Genomic DNA, 17,861 nt, shown 5'->3' on the forward strand with positions numbered 1-17,861 from the left:
GAGATCACTGGTGAAGTTGGTACCACAGTCGCTCTGAATCTCCCTGGGAAATCCGTATTGAGTGAAGATCTTCAATAGATGTTTTACAACCGTAGCAGCCGTGATGTTCTTCACTGGAAATGCTATGGGAAATCTGGTGGTAGGACACAGGATGGTTAGGATGTAGGCGTTACCTGAACTGGTCCGAGGTAAAGGACCAACACAGTCTATTATGAGTCTGTGGAAAGGTTCCGCAGGCACCTGTATGGGAATCAGTGGCGCTCTGGGAATGGAGATGTTCGGTTTGCCTGCCATCTGACATGTATGACACTGTTTTACGTACTGTTTGACGCTATTTACCATACCTGGCCAGTAGTAGTCTTGACGAATTCCATGGTAAGTCTTGTTGAAGCCGTAGTGGGAGAATGCTCCGTGGGCCAGGTGTAGAATAGTGGGCCGCAGGCTGGTAGGAATCACAAGTTGTTCGATGTTGGCCCAATCGTCCTCCTCCTTCAGTTTACTGGGTCTATATCTGCGGTAGAGCAAGTCGTTCTCTAGGAAGAACCCAGGAATACTGTCGGGTTGAGTCTCAGCCTGGAAAAACAATGGTGTTAAAGTAAGATCTTCCCTCTGCAACTTACGGAACTCCAACTTGGTCAGATGCGGGGGTAGTTTCTGAGGGTCTTGAGGGACAGCGGTAGCAGTAGAGTCAGCTGGCTGTGGACGTGCGGCTTGTGCACGGGTGGTCACGAGAACCGGAGGAGAAACTTCATCACTCTCTTGAACCTCTGCTGGAACATACGCTAGAATAGGGTTACTTGGCACAGAGTTACACACCTGGGGTTTGTCCATGACGATCAGGTTGGTCGGTTGCAGGTCTTCTGCCAAGTCGTTGCCTAGGAGAAGTTGCACTCCAGGCATGGGAAAAGGCTTTTCCCTGACGGCGACTTGGACTTCTCCGTTCACGTAGGGACAATCCAGGTGGACTCTGGCGAGAGGGTATGGAGTGGTAGCAGTGAGGTCAGTGATGAAGACAGTTTCTCCGGTGTAGACGATGTTGGGCACAGCCGACTTCAAGATGATCGATTGAAGAGCCGCTGTGTCCCTCAAGATCTTCAATTTGAAACGTCCCTCCGGATTTGAACCGTTGGCAGAGACAGTTCCAGTATACAGGTGGTTACTGAAAAGAGAAAGATCATTAACATTAACACCAACATTCATCACAGGCTTACCGGACTTAGGAGGAGTTGGTTTGGGTTTCTGTGGGTCAGTGGTTCCCTTGTATTGAGACTTACCACACTTGTCTATGGTATGTCCATAGAGTCTACAATACTTGCAGTACAGTTGCGAACCAGCTTGATCGGGGCTCACTTTCTCGTAACTGTACCACGACTTCTTACTGGAGGATGGTTCGGGTGTCAGCCGGTGGATGAGGCTGTAAGTGTCAGCCGACTTAGCACACTTCAGGTAGTCGGTTTCTTCTTTATCTGCTAAGTAGAGACGGACAGGAGGCCTCACACGCCTCAAGAATTCTTCAACTAGCATCAGGTTGACGAGTTCTGTAAAAGTAGAGACATGTGCTGCTTCCAGCCATTTCATGAAATATCTCCGTTTTGTGTTAGCAAACTCAAGGAAGGTAGTGGTACTTGCCTTCAGGTGGTCACGGAATTTCCTTCTATAACTTTCAGTAGAGAGGAGGTAGGCGTCCAACACTGCTTGTTTCAGAGTGTGGTAGTCATTCTCAGACGCCAAAGTACTGAGTGTGACTGCAGCTCTACCTGTAAGATGGACTCTGAGAAGTGTGGCCCATTGGTCGACAGGCCAACTGAGTTGATTAGCAAGGGTTTCAAAGGTGGTAAAGAGCACATCAACTTCTGCTTCTACAAAGGATGGCATTAACTTACTTGCATGTGATATATTAAAACTGACGGGAAGATTGGCAGTAGCTTGCTGGCGTTGAGTGAAGTGTGAAGTTTCCAAGGCGATTTCGCGTTGACGACACTCTAGAGCCAGAGTTGCTTGTTGCTTGTCATGTTCGCGTTGCATCTCCAACTCGCGTTGTTTGGTTTCAAGCTGTACTCGTTCACGTTCACGGAGTAATGCGACCTCACGTTCGTGTTCTTCTCTCCTCAAGGCAGCTTCGCGTTCTTGTTCTTCTCTCCTCAAAGTAGTTTCGCGTTCTCTGAGGGTGATTTCTCGTTCTTGTTCTTCCCTTCGTATGGCAGCTGCTTCTCTTTGCTGCTCACGTTCAATCTTGGCCAGCTCTAGTTTAAGTTTCATCGTTGCCAAGTCAGTTTTATCTGCAATATAGTAAGTTTCATGAGTTTCCGAGTCGATCTTACCTTGCTCTAAATAGTAATCCAGCAACAGGTTGTGTAGGTCATTTTTGTTGGCTTGGTAGGGAACTTCTAGTTGATACTCATGTGCAAGAGTTTGTAATTCAGTCCTCTTGGCACGACTTAAAGTCCCTATTTCACCTGCTGGATCTGCACGGAAAGCTTGGAGACGAAACATGGTGAATTTAGCAAATAAAGGTACAACGAATATTCAGTTATAATGAATGTCAGAAACAGGACAACGTGGCAACTGGTACCTATCCTGGGGGATCTTTAACAATTAAAGTTAAGTACAAGGTGTTAAATGATTAATTTAAATCAAGGGCGCAGGAAATCTTGTACCCGGTACTCATGTAAGAGGATAAGGGCAAGAAAATCCTACTAACAAATGAAACAGAGTTTCGAAAACAAATGAAACAGTTAATTGCCTCAAAAGTAAAATTGGTAGTCCAAGGATGTAGGCATACCTTGCCAAGTCTCTATAGGACATAAAGCAAGTTTTTCCTACTGAATTTAATATGATTCCTACAGAATTAGCGAACTTTTGTGCTCTGAAAAAGTAAGCTAATTCCCTACCGTTGTATGTATCATCATCTCTGACTGACGTGTAGGGGTGCGAGGTGTCAACTGGTGACGAGAACTGCTGCTGAGGTCCCAATTCAGCAACTAAAGTTCGAGCTAGAGGAACTATGGCCCTCTTTGTCCTCCTACAGTCAGATTGCAGAAGATTGGGTGCTCTTGACCCGGGGCAGACCACAGTACCAGGGTACCAATATGATGATCTGTCAAAATGAGAAATATCCAAGGGACAAAGATGGTAAACACGAGTAATAACACGGAGGGAGAGATGACCAATTAAGAGTATGACTGAGGCCTACAGTCACCACGTAATCCAAAGTTGTCTCACCTTCACCATATGTTACTCTCGTAATGCACAATACACCGCACCATATAAAAATGAAATTGAATATGAGAAATAGTAAAAGCTACGTTAACAAAGTTAAATACGCTTACCATTAATTACCACTTGGCACCAGTACCTGAGTGAAGCTCCTAGGACAGGCCCCCATATAATATGTGACGGTAACGCGTTAGTGTTCGGCTGTTCAAAGCTAGGGGTATGGCCTCGTCACATAGAATAAAAAAAAAATAGAAAATCTGGAACTTCGTCTGTGGTAAGGTAAGGAAAAGACACACAAAACACAAGTAAATTTTAACACTGCAATTTTAATTACGTTAGATAAACAAAACATGAATAAAATGGACATACAAATTCGTATAATAAAATCAATCAATCAAAATAATAAGAATAATAAAATGGCAAAATGAAAAGTTACGTTAAGACAAGTGAGCAATAACAAGCTGTGCAATATACAATAAAATGAGAGGTGCGGGAATATTGGCTTTAAGCTATCACCTCTCTTAGTACACTTAAGCCAAAGCTCAGTCTACCAGGAAGAAGTGTTAACCGTATGAAAGCACTGAATATTCTGAGGACTGAGGTCGTGGCGGCCCCAGACATCAAGTAGTATGGGGGGGTGGAGTGCAGTTGCAGCCAGACCGGCGGCCAATCAGCGAGTAGCCGGCAACAAGACAGGTAGTTTGGCGGTTTGAGGCTGAGCAGGTGTCCCTGGCTGCATACGTTTTGCGCTCTGGCAAACCTTGGAGATGTTGTTGTCGTTGTTGGACATTTCTTCCATAGTAGTTTTATATATTTGTTGCGACGTATTTTTGGAGGGAAGAGCAGGCTCAATCTCTTGAAGGAGATTATCGTCACAACATATACATATATGTATATATGTATATGTATATATGTGTGTGTGTGTATGTATGTGTATAAAGTATATATGGAAGCTGATCAGAATTATATTTCACCTTTGTAATTGCACATTAAAGACACTATGTAAAAGACACATCGAACACTTTATGTAGGGCATACGTAAATCTGTGTATCTATGTATTTGCGTATGGAGGTTAGTTTAACATTTTAAAAGCACAGAATCACCTTCTGTGGTTGATTGTTCAATATACCCCTGAACTATATGTTTAACACATCTCTCACCCTGTCCATGGAGGACAGAAGAAAATGTATATATGCTGGTTAGCATTGTAAATGTGTGGCCACGTGTGTGGTAGAAAATCATAATAAAAAAAATCCCCCACACCATTGACACCATCCCCCACACCCCTCACACTATCCCCCACACCCCTGACACCATCCCCCACACCCCTCACACTATCCCCCACACCCTCACACCATCCCCCACACCCCTCACACCATCCCCCACACCACTCACACCATCGACCACACCACTCACATCATCCTCCACACCACCCTCACCATTCCCCACACCATCCCCCACACCATTCCCAACACCATCCCCCACACCACCCACATCATCCCCCACACCACTCACACCATCCCCCACATCACTCACATCATCCCCCACACCACTGACACCATCCTCCACACCCCTCACACCATCCCCCACACCACTCACACCATCCCCCACACCACTCACACCATCCCCCACACCCCTCACACCATCCCCCACACCACTCACACCATCCCCCACACCACCCACACCATCCCCAACACCACTGATACCATCCCCCACACCACCCACACCATCCCCCACACCACCCACACCATCCCCCACACCACTCACACCATCCCCCACACCCCTCACACCATCCTCCACACCACTCACACCATCCACAACACCACTGATACCATCCCCCACACCACCCACACCATCCCCCACACCACCCACACCATCCCCCACACCACCCACACCATCCCCCACACCACTCACACCATCCCCCACACCACTCACACCATCCTCCACACCACCCACACCATCCCCAACACCACTGATACCATCCCCCACACCACCCACACCATCCCCCACACCACCCACACCATCCCCCACACCACCCACACCATCCCCCACACCACTCACACCATCCCCCACACCACTCACACCATCCCCCACACCACTCACACCATCCCCCACACCCCTCACACTATCCCCCACACCACTCACACCATCCCCCACACCACTCACACCATCCCCCACACCACTCACACCATCCCCCACACCACTCACACCATCCCCCACACCACTCACACCATCCCCCACACCACTCACACCATCCCCCACACCACTCACACCATCCCCCACACCACTCACACCATCCCCCACACCATCCCCCACACCATCCCCCACACCACTCACACCATCCCCCACACCACCCACACCATCCCCCACACCACCCACACCATCCCCCACACCACCCACATCATCCCCCACACCACTCACACCATCCCCCACATCACTCACATCATCCCCCACACGACTGACGCCATCCCCCACACCCCTCACACCATCCTCTACACCTCCCACACCATCCCCTACACCACTCACACCGTCCCCCACACCACTCACACCATCCCCCACACCACCCACACCATCCCCCACACCACCCACACCATCCCCCACACCACCCACACCATCCCCCACACCACCCACACCATCCCCCACACCACCCACACCATCCCCCACACCACCCACACCATCCCCCACACCACCCACATCATCCCCCACACCACTCACACCATCCTCTACACCACCCACATCATCCCCCACACCACTCACACCATCCCCCACACCACCCACATCATCCCCCACACCACCCACATCATCCCCCACACCACTCACACCATCCCCCACACCACCCACACCATCCCCCACACCACCCACACCATCCCCCACACCACCCACACCATCCCCAACACCACTCACACCATCCCCCACACCACTCACACCATCCCCACACCACCCACACCATCCCCCACACCACTCACACCATCTTCCACACCACTCACACCATCCCCCATACCACTCACACCATCCCCACACCACCCACACCATCCCCCACACCACTCACACCATCACCCACACCACTCACACCATCCCCCACATCACTCACACCATCCCCCACACCACTCACACCATCCCCCACACCACTCACACCATCCCCAACACCACTCACACCATCCCCCACACCACTCACACCATCCCCCACACCACTCACACCATCCCCCACACCACTCACACCATCCCCCACACCACTCACACCATCCCCCACACCACACACCATCCCCCACATCACTCACACCACTCACACCATCCCCAACACCACCCACACCATCCCCCACACCACCCACACCATCCCCAACACCACTCACACCACCCTCACACCACCCACACCATCCCCCACACCACTCACACCATCCCCCACACACCCCACACCATCCTCCACACCACCCACACCATCCCCCACACCACCCACACCATCCCCCACACCACTCACACCATCCCCCACACACCCCACACCATCCTCCACACCACCCAAACCATCCCCCACACCACCCACACCATCCCCCACACACCCCACACCACTCACACCATCCCCCACACCACTCACACCATCCCCCACACCACTCACACCATCCCCCACACCACTCACACCATCCCCAACACCACCCACACCATCCCCCACACCACCCACACCATCCCCCACACCACCCACACCATCCCCAACACCACTTACACCATCCCCCACACCACTCACACCATCCCCCACACCACTCACACCATCCCCCACACCACCCACACCATCCCCAACACCACTCACACCATCCATGGGGTGTATTGAGGCAGCAGCAGACTGCCTCCCATGATAATACGTAACTTACACCACTTGCCCCCTAACAATAAACCCTAACTACGGACTCCACTTGCCCCCTGACACCATTTTATCACTATTTCTCCCTAGAAACAATGAGTAAGGATAATAAAATTGTATAACTGTTTACACTTTGGTGAATCATAGTTGATGACAGCCAGCTCTGACGCTTGGCCTCGGTGACCGCTTGGATGAACATTCCTCGCTTAATCGAACATTTGTATTTTCCACTAAACATTTGGTAATGAATTCAATTTGTTCGTCTCTTCTGGGAATTCGATAGAGCAGGATTCGTTAAACTGATGAAGCACTGTACAGTCAATGCTGGTTTTCTGGGGGAAGCCCCGTCGGCTCCACGGAGCTATCCAGGCTGAATGGATATGTATAACTTTCTGACATCAGTCAAAGTGCTTGGAGTTCTTGCCTACCAGGGACCACGAGCCAGAACCTGGCCCTCTCAGAGATGCATGAGGAGCAATGGCCTATAGAAATTCCCCTATGGTTGGGAGCATTCTATGCCATCAACTGGGATAGGCACCCAGAAAGGTAAGCACCCCAAAACAAACCCCTATTCTGGTGAAAATATTGCTACCGAAAGCCGAGCGAGCGGACAGAACTCCCCAAACAAAATTATCAAACTAGCATGACGTCATCACGTCGCTGTCTGCGCAACCCCTCCCCCCCTCCCCGGGAAGGGGAAGGGGAAGCCCCAAACCATCCGTGCCAGCGATCCAACTGGCAGTTCTTGGCTGATGGGTTTACTGGCCAGTCGAGTGCCTCTGGCTGCGGTTTTTGTTTCAGCTCTGTGCCTTGTGGTGTGGGCTGTCTCTACCGGTGGGGTGTGAGCCAGGAGTGAGATTCCACGGTACTCGGGCTGCCTGCGCCTAGGGCTCTCCTCCTTAGGTGCCTTGTAAGTACTGCACGTGGGGCTTGGGGCCACCTTCCACAAGCCACCTTGGGTTCTACCTCCGCTGTGTCTTTTACTGCTCGGTACTGGGCCGCCCTTGGAGTCGGCTGGGGTTTTGTTGTCCTTGTTTGTCTCTGGGTAAGAGGTGATTTTCGTCACAGGTAGGGGCGCGGGGTACTGCACAGCTAGTTTTCACCAATAACAGCGACCGGCTCTGTTCGCCTAGGTACGTTGTCCTCTTGTGGGGTTTTTCTTTTGTTTTTGTTTTTGCCTGGTGGGGGGGCTGCCTTTGTAGTCCCCCTTTCCTGTTCTAGGAGTTATATAGCTTTTTCTGTTGGTGGTACTCTCCGCTTGGCCCCCGTGAGTGGACACGTCCCGGGGGTTCAGCTTTTAGAAATTTGTTTGGTAGACTTGGGCACTGGTTTGCGTGTACCCCTTCCTGATCTTCCCTTGGCATGTCCCCAAGGCTAAGAGCCCTGGAAAACCCCACGGGGGCTCCGTGGTCCTATGGATGTGACCCCTGAGTCCCCCCCCCCCTCCCCCTCGCATTTTCTGAGTTTGACGGTTGCTCTGTCCCCTTGTCTCAGGGTGACACTCACCGGTTTGCCTCCGCCATGCTGCCTGTTGGGTCGTTGTTTCTTATGACCCAGAGTTGTACGACGGGTGTTGTCTGTACGTGCTCTCGTTCACCCTGGCCACTGGTTATGATAAGTGGCTGCAGGCGGCTGTGACGTTGCATGTTAGGTTAAGTTGCTGCAACGCTCTTGGTTGGTTGCGGCCCCGGATGCCCCGAGGCTGCCCGTTTTGTTGTTGGCAGACTTGGGGGTGGGGGTAGCTTCGGCTCTGGCTCTTTCCGCTCCTAGTCCTTCCCCTTCTGTTGTGCATACTTCCTCCTTTGCTTCCGGCTCCAAACTGTAAGCTGGTTTCGGGGTTGGAGCAGGGTCTGGTTGGGTTGAGACTTGGGCGGTTTCGGGGGTTTTCCTCTTCCGGGGTGGCAGTGGCGTCATTCGACCCTGTTCCTCCAGCCGTACCGTATGGGTCTAACCAGTGGGCTCCCTTCCTTAGAGTTTGTTCGGCTGCCCCGGCTTTTCCTTGTGACGCTGGGGCTTTGGGAGTGAGGCTTTGCTTCGGGTCCTACAGTAGAGGTTCCCGGTGTTGGGGAAGGGTTGCCTGGGGGTGCCTCGGCTCTGTTTTGCTCCGCTTTGGCCTTTGTACCGTCGGTGCGGGGCCTGCAGTTTCTCAGAGTGGGGTTGTTCCTTTCCCCTCTGTGTTCGTGTTGGTTTTGGGTCTACCCCTCCCTGGGTGCGGTTCCGTATTCCTTCGGGTCCGTCGGTTCCGTCGTTCCCAGGGGTGTGTTTCGCCCCCTTTTTCCTCCCCCTTTTCGCGCTTCCGTCGCGATTTTGTTCGCTTCGTCTCGCGGTCCTTGTTTGCCCCTTGATCAGGGGTTTCTTTTTTGTCCATATGTACCTCCGTGCATTTGTGCTTGCATGTCATGGTTCGCGTTGGTTCGCGAAACTCTTCATATTCTCTGATATTGTTGGTACGTCTGTTGACTTCTGGTGAGGTTTCCCTCTGGTCCTTTTTCGGACTCGTTGGTTTCCTTCCGTCCTCCTTGTCTTCTTTCATTTCTGTTTCGCCTTGATTTGTTTTCACTTCGTCTCTCCTTCCTGTTTTCACAGTCTTCGTGTTTGTTACGTACACCTTCCGGGTGTTTGTACAATATGTATATACAATGTGTCTGTACGTTAGGTGTGTGTACGATATGTGTGTGTGTCCGCCTGGTGTACAAGCCGCACTGCCCGGTAGATGGGTGGTGCAGTTTGTACCTCGCATGCTGGGGCTGGGGTGTTCATTTTGTTTCTGGGCGGTGTACTCGTGTGTTCCACGTCGTTTTTCGCGGTTTTCTACGGCTGCTTGCTCGTTTTCTCTCCAGTCATAACCCTCTAGATGCGGGGGGGGTGTTCTGGATTTTATATACGAGGACGTCACTTCGTTCTTTCTCTGCTTCCGGGTGTGGGGTGGCTTAGTGTGGGGCCACCTCCACCTTTGTCCTGCACCTCGTCTTCTGCTGGGCACGCACCTCTGGATGTATTTCGCCTTCGACTTAAACGTTTTATTCAGGTCACAGTACATTCACTGCCTACTGCCTCTCGTAAGCATGGCGTTTTAGGCAAACCACTAGCGATGCTCCTGGTACGTTCCTTGACTTGACTGTGTTGTGGCACGTTCGTGTCTGCTCTGCAGGTGTGATTGTCCTGTCTGGCGACTCTGTCAGCTAGGTGCTGGGTCTCGACTTATCGTGGAATAATTGCCTCGTGCCTGCGGGGTTGAGCTCTGGCTCTTTGGTCCCGGCTCTCCACTGTCGGTTGACAGGTGTGCAGTTTCCAGTGCCTACTGGGCTCTGTCTTATCTACATTTGCTCCTGCGTGTGGAATCTGCCTCCACCGCATCGCTTCCTAGTGCATTTCAATTCCTACCTCCTCTGGCATTAATCAAGTTCTTTTTTAAAGCCTGTGGCTCGTTTGGGTCGTCAGCTTCCTCCTTTGTACCCGTGTGCGGGTACGGTCTTTGTTCACTGCTCCATCCTTGTTTACTCTGTCGCTTCCCTGCTTATCTGGGTTGGGTTGATGGCTCCTAACTGGGTGTTCGGTGTTGTGTGTTTTGCTTGGATACCTTGCGTGTGTCTTCCATGATTTTACTTTGTCCATGTGTGTCTTGTTCTTCGTTGTCCTGTGGGGCACTGCCCCACGTTTCGGTGCTTTTTGTTTAGTTTTTTGGGACCTGGATCTTTTCCCTATATTTGGGCACTCCTTCGTTCCCTCGGTCCTTGTTTGTGTCCTCCATCATTGCTTGGTCTCTGATCTCTGGACACTCGTTCCTTGCCTATCTTCGGTGCCTGGCTGCACTCTGATGTCCATGGTGTCCCTCGGTGTCTGTGCGCCCTCTCCTACGCACTTTGTGGTTGGTTGGGTACATTGCGTTACCGGCTGCTTCTTGATCCGTCTTCGGAGGTTTTCCTTGCCTTTTTCCATTTGTCCTCCTTGCTACACTTGCCTGTGTATCTGGGTCGGTGCTTCTTGGCTATACTGATGTTGGGTTCTCGAGTGGGCCTCTGGCCATGTTCAGCTCCCTGCTTTTGGACTACCCCCAGTGTTTGGTTTTGGTCCTGTGTTCCTTCACTTTTTCTTTGTTTCTCCCTGCAGGCTTCTGTGTTGCACTGTCTGTGGGGGGTTGTGGGCTTGCAGTCCACCGCTCCTGCCCTGCTGGTTCCTTTTCTTGGGACAGGTTGCTGGGCTTCCGGTCCTGACTCCAGCTTTTCTTTGTTCCTTTTCTGGAATGGGTGTTTTTTCCTGCGGTTCGCATCCTGCGGAGTTCTCCTCATGTATGCCTTGGGGATGCGCGAGTCGTTCTTCCCTGCTGGTGCTGGTTGCCCTGCTTCTTTGGGTTGTAGCGTAGCTGTTTTTCGCTTTGCGTCTCGCGTTTTCGTTCGTGATGCTCGTTTTTCCTTGTTGGCCTATGCCTGGGCCCTGGCTACTTGTTGTTTGGCCTTGTTGGTCCTACAGGAGCCCTTGGGGGGTTCCTCCTGGACGGGGCATTTCTGCTCGCCCGGGTTGGTTCCTTTTCAGCTCACTGGGGTTGGGTTCCTTGTTTCCCTTTCGGCTGTTCCTTTTGGTTTTTGCCTGCTTTGGCAAGGCCTTCTGCTTCCTCAGTTTCGGTCCTGTGGGTCTTACCGCAGCTCCGCCTCTTTTTGGGTCGGTCCAACCCTGTACAGGGCTGGTTCATCCTTTCCCTAGAGTTTTCATGTCTGCGGTTTTTGCCTCTAGTTTCTCTTCACTTGTGTGGGCACTGGTGGCTTCGTTGTTGGTCTCCCGCCTGCGTGCCTCGTCTCGGAGGCAGTGTGTAAATTTCCTGGCTGTCCTTCCGGTTTTTCCTATCATTGCGAAGGGTCCTTCGATCTCTGATAGGTTTGGCTTGTCTTTCCCTTTGGGGTTGTTCCGGGACTGTCGTCTGGGACTGTGTACTGTCTCTTCGTCTTGGGTGGTGCTGGCGGAGCCACTCTGGCTTCCGTTCAGGCTTCCGTTCAGTGTTGCTGTTCCTTCTGCTCCGTTCCGCTTGCTGTCTTGGGGCATTGTTTCATCTCCAGCCTGCTCTTGAATTTCCGGTGTCGTCCTGGTCGTTGGCCCGGGTGGTCTATTTTATTTCTTCCCTTCGTCTGTGGTCATAGTTTTAGGTTAGGGCGTGTGGCGTCCGCCTCCCGGATCCTTCCCTATTTTTCCTTATCTGTGGTGAGGTAGCTCCCCCAGAAAACCAGCGTTGAATGTAATGAAACGCCATTTTATGGGTGAGTCCCAGAGGCTCCCCGGCATCCCTTCCTCCCTCCGGTCGGCGGTGTTTTTCGCGTATTTTGACATCCAGCCTAAGAACTACCAGTTGGATCACTGGCGCGGATGGTCTGGGGCTCCCCCTTCCCCCTCCCTGGGAGGGGGGTTGCGCAGATGGTGTCGCGGCGACGTGATGACGTCATGCTAGTTAGATAATTTTGATTGGGGAGTTCTGTCCACTCGCTCGGCTTTCGGTAGCAATATTTTAACCAGAATAGGGGTTTGTTTTGGGGCGCCTACCTTTCTGGGTGCCTATCCCGGTCGATGGCAGACATAGAATGCTCCCAACCACAGAGGAGTTTCTATAGGCGATTGCTCCTCGTGCCTCTCTGAAGGGGCCAGGTTCTAGCTCGTGGTCCCCGGTAGGCAAGAACTCCAAGCACTTTGACTGATGCCAGAAAGTTATACATATCCATTCAGTCTGAATATCTCCAGGAAGCGTCCGGGACTCACCCAGAAAATGGTATTTCATTACATTCAACACTAGTTTTTTGGGTGCCTTCCCTTGTCGATGGCAAGTATGATACAGGGTATACTTTACATGTAAAGTGCTCATAGGCCACTACTCCCTGCGCGCCTCTCTGATGGGGCCAGGTTCTGGCTCTGGTTCCTGATAGGCAACATGAACTCTGTGACTGATGACTCCAAATAGGATAGCACTATATCAGTAGGATAGCTTCAGGAGCTGCCGGGGTTCTCCCAGAAACTGGCATTTCATTTAATTCAACGCTGGTTTTATGATAGCCACATATAAAGTATTTAGAATGATATACTCTAATTTGCTAAATATTTTGATAAAAAATTTCTAATTTACAGAGAGTTGCTGAGGTTTGCCAGTATGTGGAACATGGCTTAGAGCGTGGCCTTCGTGAGGGAATCTTGAATAAAGATTTGTCTGTGCTCAGACAGACATTACATACATATGCAAGCCTTGGAAGTGTTAATCATGCACACCAGCTTGTTAGGGAGCTGATGAGAAAAGAACTGGAAGATGTAAGGCATCAATTTATATTATTGTGAATGTAGGTTCATATGTTCATGCACTTGCCTGAACACTATGCAGATGTTAAAGGGTTGAAGTTGGTAATTTTATAACTTATATGTGGAGTGTGACGGTAACGCGTTGGTGTTCGGCTGTTTAAGGCTAGGGGTATGGCCTCGTCACATAGTTATAAAAAAAAATAGAAAAACTGGAACTTCGTCTATGGTAAGGTAAGGAGAAGACACACAAAACACAAGTAAAACTTTAACAATGAAATTTTAATGACGTTAAATAAATCAAAACATGAAAATAATGCACAAACAAATTCTTATAATAAAATCAATCAAAATAATAAGAATAATTAGATGACACAATGAAAAGTTACGTTAAGGCAAAATAACAAGAAGTGCAATACAAAAGTTAAGTGGGAGGTGCTGGAATATTGGCTTAAAGCCACCACCTCTCTCAGTACACTCTAGAGTCTAGCTGGGAGGAGTGCTGGCTACGAAAGCACTGAACATTCTGAGGACTGATGTTGGGGCGACCCCAGACATCAGGTAGTATTGGGGGCGAGTGCAGGTGCAGCCAGACCGGCGACCAATCAGCGGAGCCGTAGCGATCAACGGGTAGTTTGGTGGTTGGAGTTCGAACAGGTGGCTGGATGCATACGTTTCTGCTCACCCTGGCAAGCCTTGCTGGTGCTGGTGTTGTTGTCGTTGTTTGACATTTCTTCCATAGTCTTTTATATAATTGTGACGACGTAATTATGAAGGGAAGAGCAGGCTCAATCTCTTGAAGGAGATTATTGTCACAACTCTCCCCCGAAGCCTGCGGTTCTGGAAGAAGTACGTCGTTATGTGGTGGAGTAATGGATGGAGTCGCTTCTACTTCATAAACTCTGGAGAGATCATGGGCTAAGATGTTGTCAGACTCTTGGTATAGCGTGTCTCCAGGTTGAATTTCTGCAGGTAGCAAGCCCATAGTAGAAGACGTTGAGATGAGAAGTGGGCGTGCTGCAGGAGGTGTAGGGTGGTGTGGTCCGTGTTGATGGTGGACCGAGCACTTTTCAGGTGTGGAGTGAAGTGCTGAAGCTTCAGGATGAGGAAGAGTAGCTCCTTGCCAATTGTTCCGTCGTTCCTTGTAGCAGTAGTCGCTGACAGGCGAATTCTTCTCGCCTCGTTGCTGCATCACGACACCACCATCGTCGGTACCATTGGCGTCGACATGGAGGATGTAGGGCTTATCTGACGAGGTGAGAGTGGAATTAGAAGAGGGCATAGGAGCACGAGTATTATCCTGAAAGCATTTGGGAAGATCATTAAGGATTTTGGAATTAGAAAGCGCCGACTCCTTGTCAGTGCTTTCGGGAGAAGAAGCTGGGAAGGTCTCACTGTGGATGTAGGGTTCTGTGAATGTGGAATAATTAGTCAAGACAGTGGGAGGAGTACCATTATATTGCTTCAGGAGGTTGACGTGGCACAGCTGGGTCTTCCGCCGCCTATCTGGAGTCTCTATGACGTATGTGTTGTTGCTTCTGCACTCTTTGACGCAGTAGGGTCCTGAAAATCTGTTTTGTAAAGGTGAACCTGGGATAGGGAAATAAGCAAGGACGAAGTCTCCCGGCTTGAATTTTCTTACTTTGCTGGTCTGGTCGTAATGAGTCTTCATTCTCACCTGGGCTTTCAATAGATTATCATGAGCAAAGCGGTGGACTCTCTCTAGAATGTGTTGAAGGTTTTGAAGAAACTGGGGCACATTCTGATGCTCACTGAAGGTGGCATCTCTGAGAGAGTCTTTGAAAGCCTTAAGGGGAGTACGGCACTTACGGCCGTAGAGCATCTCATAAGGAGATACTCCTAGGGACTCATTGGGGAGACTTCTGAAAATACACATTATTAGGTCAATCTGCTTATCCCAATCCTTTGAGGTTTCACTACAAAACTTTTTCAAGAGTGCTTTGATGGTCTGATGACTACGTTCAAGAGAACCCTGTGAAGCAGGATGATAGGGGCTGGACAATACCTGTTTGATGTTGAACTCCTCCAGTGTCCTTTTGAAGAGATCACTGGTGAAGTTGGTGCCACAGTCACTTTGAATCTCCTTGGGAAATCCGTATTGAGTGAAGATCTTCAATAGATGTTTGATAACCGTAGCAGCCGTGATGTTCTTCACTGGAACTGCTATGGGAAATCTGGTGGTAGGACACAGGATGGTTAGGATGTAGGCGTTACCTGAACTGGTCCGAGGTAAAGGACCAACACAGTCTATTATGAGTCTGTGGAAAGGTTCCGCAGGCACCTGTATGGGAATCAGTGGTGCTCTGGGAATGGAGACGTTCGGTTTGCCTGCCATCTGACATGTATGACACTGTTTTACGTACTGTTTGACGTTGTTTACCATACCTGGCCAGTAGTAGTCTTGACGAATCCCATGGTAAGTCTTGTTGAAGCCGTAGTGGGAGAATGCTCCATGGGCCAGGTGTAGAATAGTGGGCCGCAGGCTGGTGGGAATCACAAGTTGTTCGATGTTGGCCCAATCGTCCTCCTCCTTCAGTTTACTGGGTCTATATCTGCGGTAGAGCAAGTCGTTCTCTAGGAAGAACCCAGGAATACTGTCGGGTTGAGTCTCAGCCTGGAAAAACAATGGTGTTAAAGTAAGATCTTCCCTCTGCAACTTACGGAACTCCAACTTGGTCAGATGCGGGGGTAGTTTCTGAGGGTCTTGAGGGACAGCGGTGGCAGTAGAGTCAGCTGGCTGTGGACGTGCGGCTTGTGCACGGGTGGTCACGAGAACCGGAGGAGAAACTTCATCACTCTCTTGAACCTCTGCTGGAACATACTCGAGAATAGGATTTATTGGCACAGAGTTACACACCTGGGGTTTGTCCATGACGATCAGGTTGGTCGGTTGCAGGTCTTCTGCCAAGTCGTTGCCTAGGAGAAGTTGCACTCCAGGCATGGGAAAAGGCTTTTCCCTGACGGCGACTTGGACTTCCCCGTTCACGTAGGGACAATCCAGGTGGACTCTGGCGAGAGGGTATGGAGTAGTAGCAGTGAGGTCAGTGATGAAGACCGTTTCCCCGGTGTAGACTATGTTGGGCACAGCCGACTTCAAGATGATTGATTGTAGAGCCGCTGTGTCCCTCAAGATCTTCAATTTGAAACGTCCCTCCGGATTTGAACCGTTGGCAGAGACAGTTCCAGTATACAGGTGGTTACTGAAAAGAGAAAGATCATTAACATCAACACCAACATTCATCACAGGCTTACCGGACTTAGGAGGAGTTGGTTTGGGTCGTTGTTGGTCAGTGGTTCCCTTGTATTGAGACTTACCACACTTGTCTATGGTATGTCCATAGAGTCTACAATACTTGCAGTACAGTTGTGAACCAGCTTGATCGGGGCTCACCTTCTCGTAACTGTACCACGACTTCTTACTGGAGGATGGTTCAGGTGTCAGCCGGTGGATGAGGCTGTAAGTGTCAGCCGACTTAGCACACTTCAGGTAGTCGGTTTCTTCTTTATCTGCTAAGTAGAGGCGGACAGGAGGCGGCACACGTCTCAAGAATTCTTCAACAAGCATCAGGTTGACGAGTTCTGTAAAAGTAGAGACATGTGCTGCTTCCAGCCATTTCATGAAATACCTCCGTTTCGTGTTAGCAAACTCGAGGAAGGTAGTGGTACTTGCCTTCAGGTGGTCACGGAATTTCCTTCTATAACTTTCAGTAGAGAGGAGGTAGGCGTCCAACACTGCTTGTTTCAGAGTGTAGTAGTCATTCTCAGACGCCAAAGTACTGAGTGTGACTGCAGCTCTACCTGTAAGATGGACTCTGAGAAGTGTGGCCCATTGGTCGACAGGCCAACTGAGTTGATTAGCAAGGGTTTCAAAGGTGGTAAAGAACACATCAACTTCTGCTTCTACAAAGGATGGCATTAACTTACTTGCATGTGATATATTAAAACTGATGGGAAGATTGGCAGTAGCTTGCTGGCGTTGAGCGAGGTGTGAAGTTTCCAACGTGTATTCCCGTTGACGACACTCAAGAACCAGAGTCGCTTGCTGCTTGTCATGTTCGCGTTGTATTTCCAACTCGCGTTGTTTGGTTTCAAGCTGTACTCGTTCACGTTCACGGAGTAATGCGACCTCGCGTTCGTGTTCTTCTCTCCTCAAAGCAGCTTCACGTTCTCTGAGGGTGATTTCTCGTTCTTGTTCTTCCCTCCTCAAAGCAGCTTCGCGTTCTTGTTCGTCTCTCCTCAAAGCAGCTTTGCGTTCTTGTTCTTCTCTTCGTATGGCAGCTGCTCGTTCTTGTTGTTCGAGGGCTTCCCTTTGCTGTTCGCGGGCTTCCCTTTGCTGCTCACGTTCAATCTTAGCCAGCTCTAGTTTAAGTTTCATCGTTGCCAAGTCAGTTTTATCTGCAATATAGTAAGTTTCATGAGTTTCAGAGTCTATCTTACCTTGCTCTAAATAGTAATCCAGCAACAGGTTGTGTAGGTCATTTTTGTTGGCTTGATAGGGAACTTCTA

General features: G+C 50.2%; 1 protein-coding gene across 1 annotated transcript in view; it reads left to right on the forward strand.

Annotated features, from left to right (window-relative positions):
- Cog2 (conserved oligomeric Golgi complex subunit 2) overlaps positions 1-17,861 on the forward strand; it is a 197,298-nt gene that overhangs the window by 82,463 nt on the left and 96,974 nt on the right. The window contains 1 exon segment of the mRNA XM_045748023.2: positions 13,173-13,349. Coding sequence (XP_045603979.2) covers positions 13,173-13,349 — 177 coding nt within the window.

The sequence above is a fragment of the Procambarus clarkii genome, chromosome 24, assembly GCF_040958095.1.
Source record: "Procambarus clarkii isolate CNS0578487 chromosome 24, FALCON_Pclarkii_2.0, whole genome shotgun sequence".
NCBI classification, from domain to species: domain Eukaryota; kingdom Metazoa; phylum Arthropoda; class Malacostraca; order Decapoda; family Cambaridae; genus Procambarus; species Procambarus clarkii.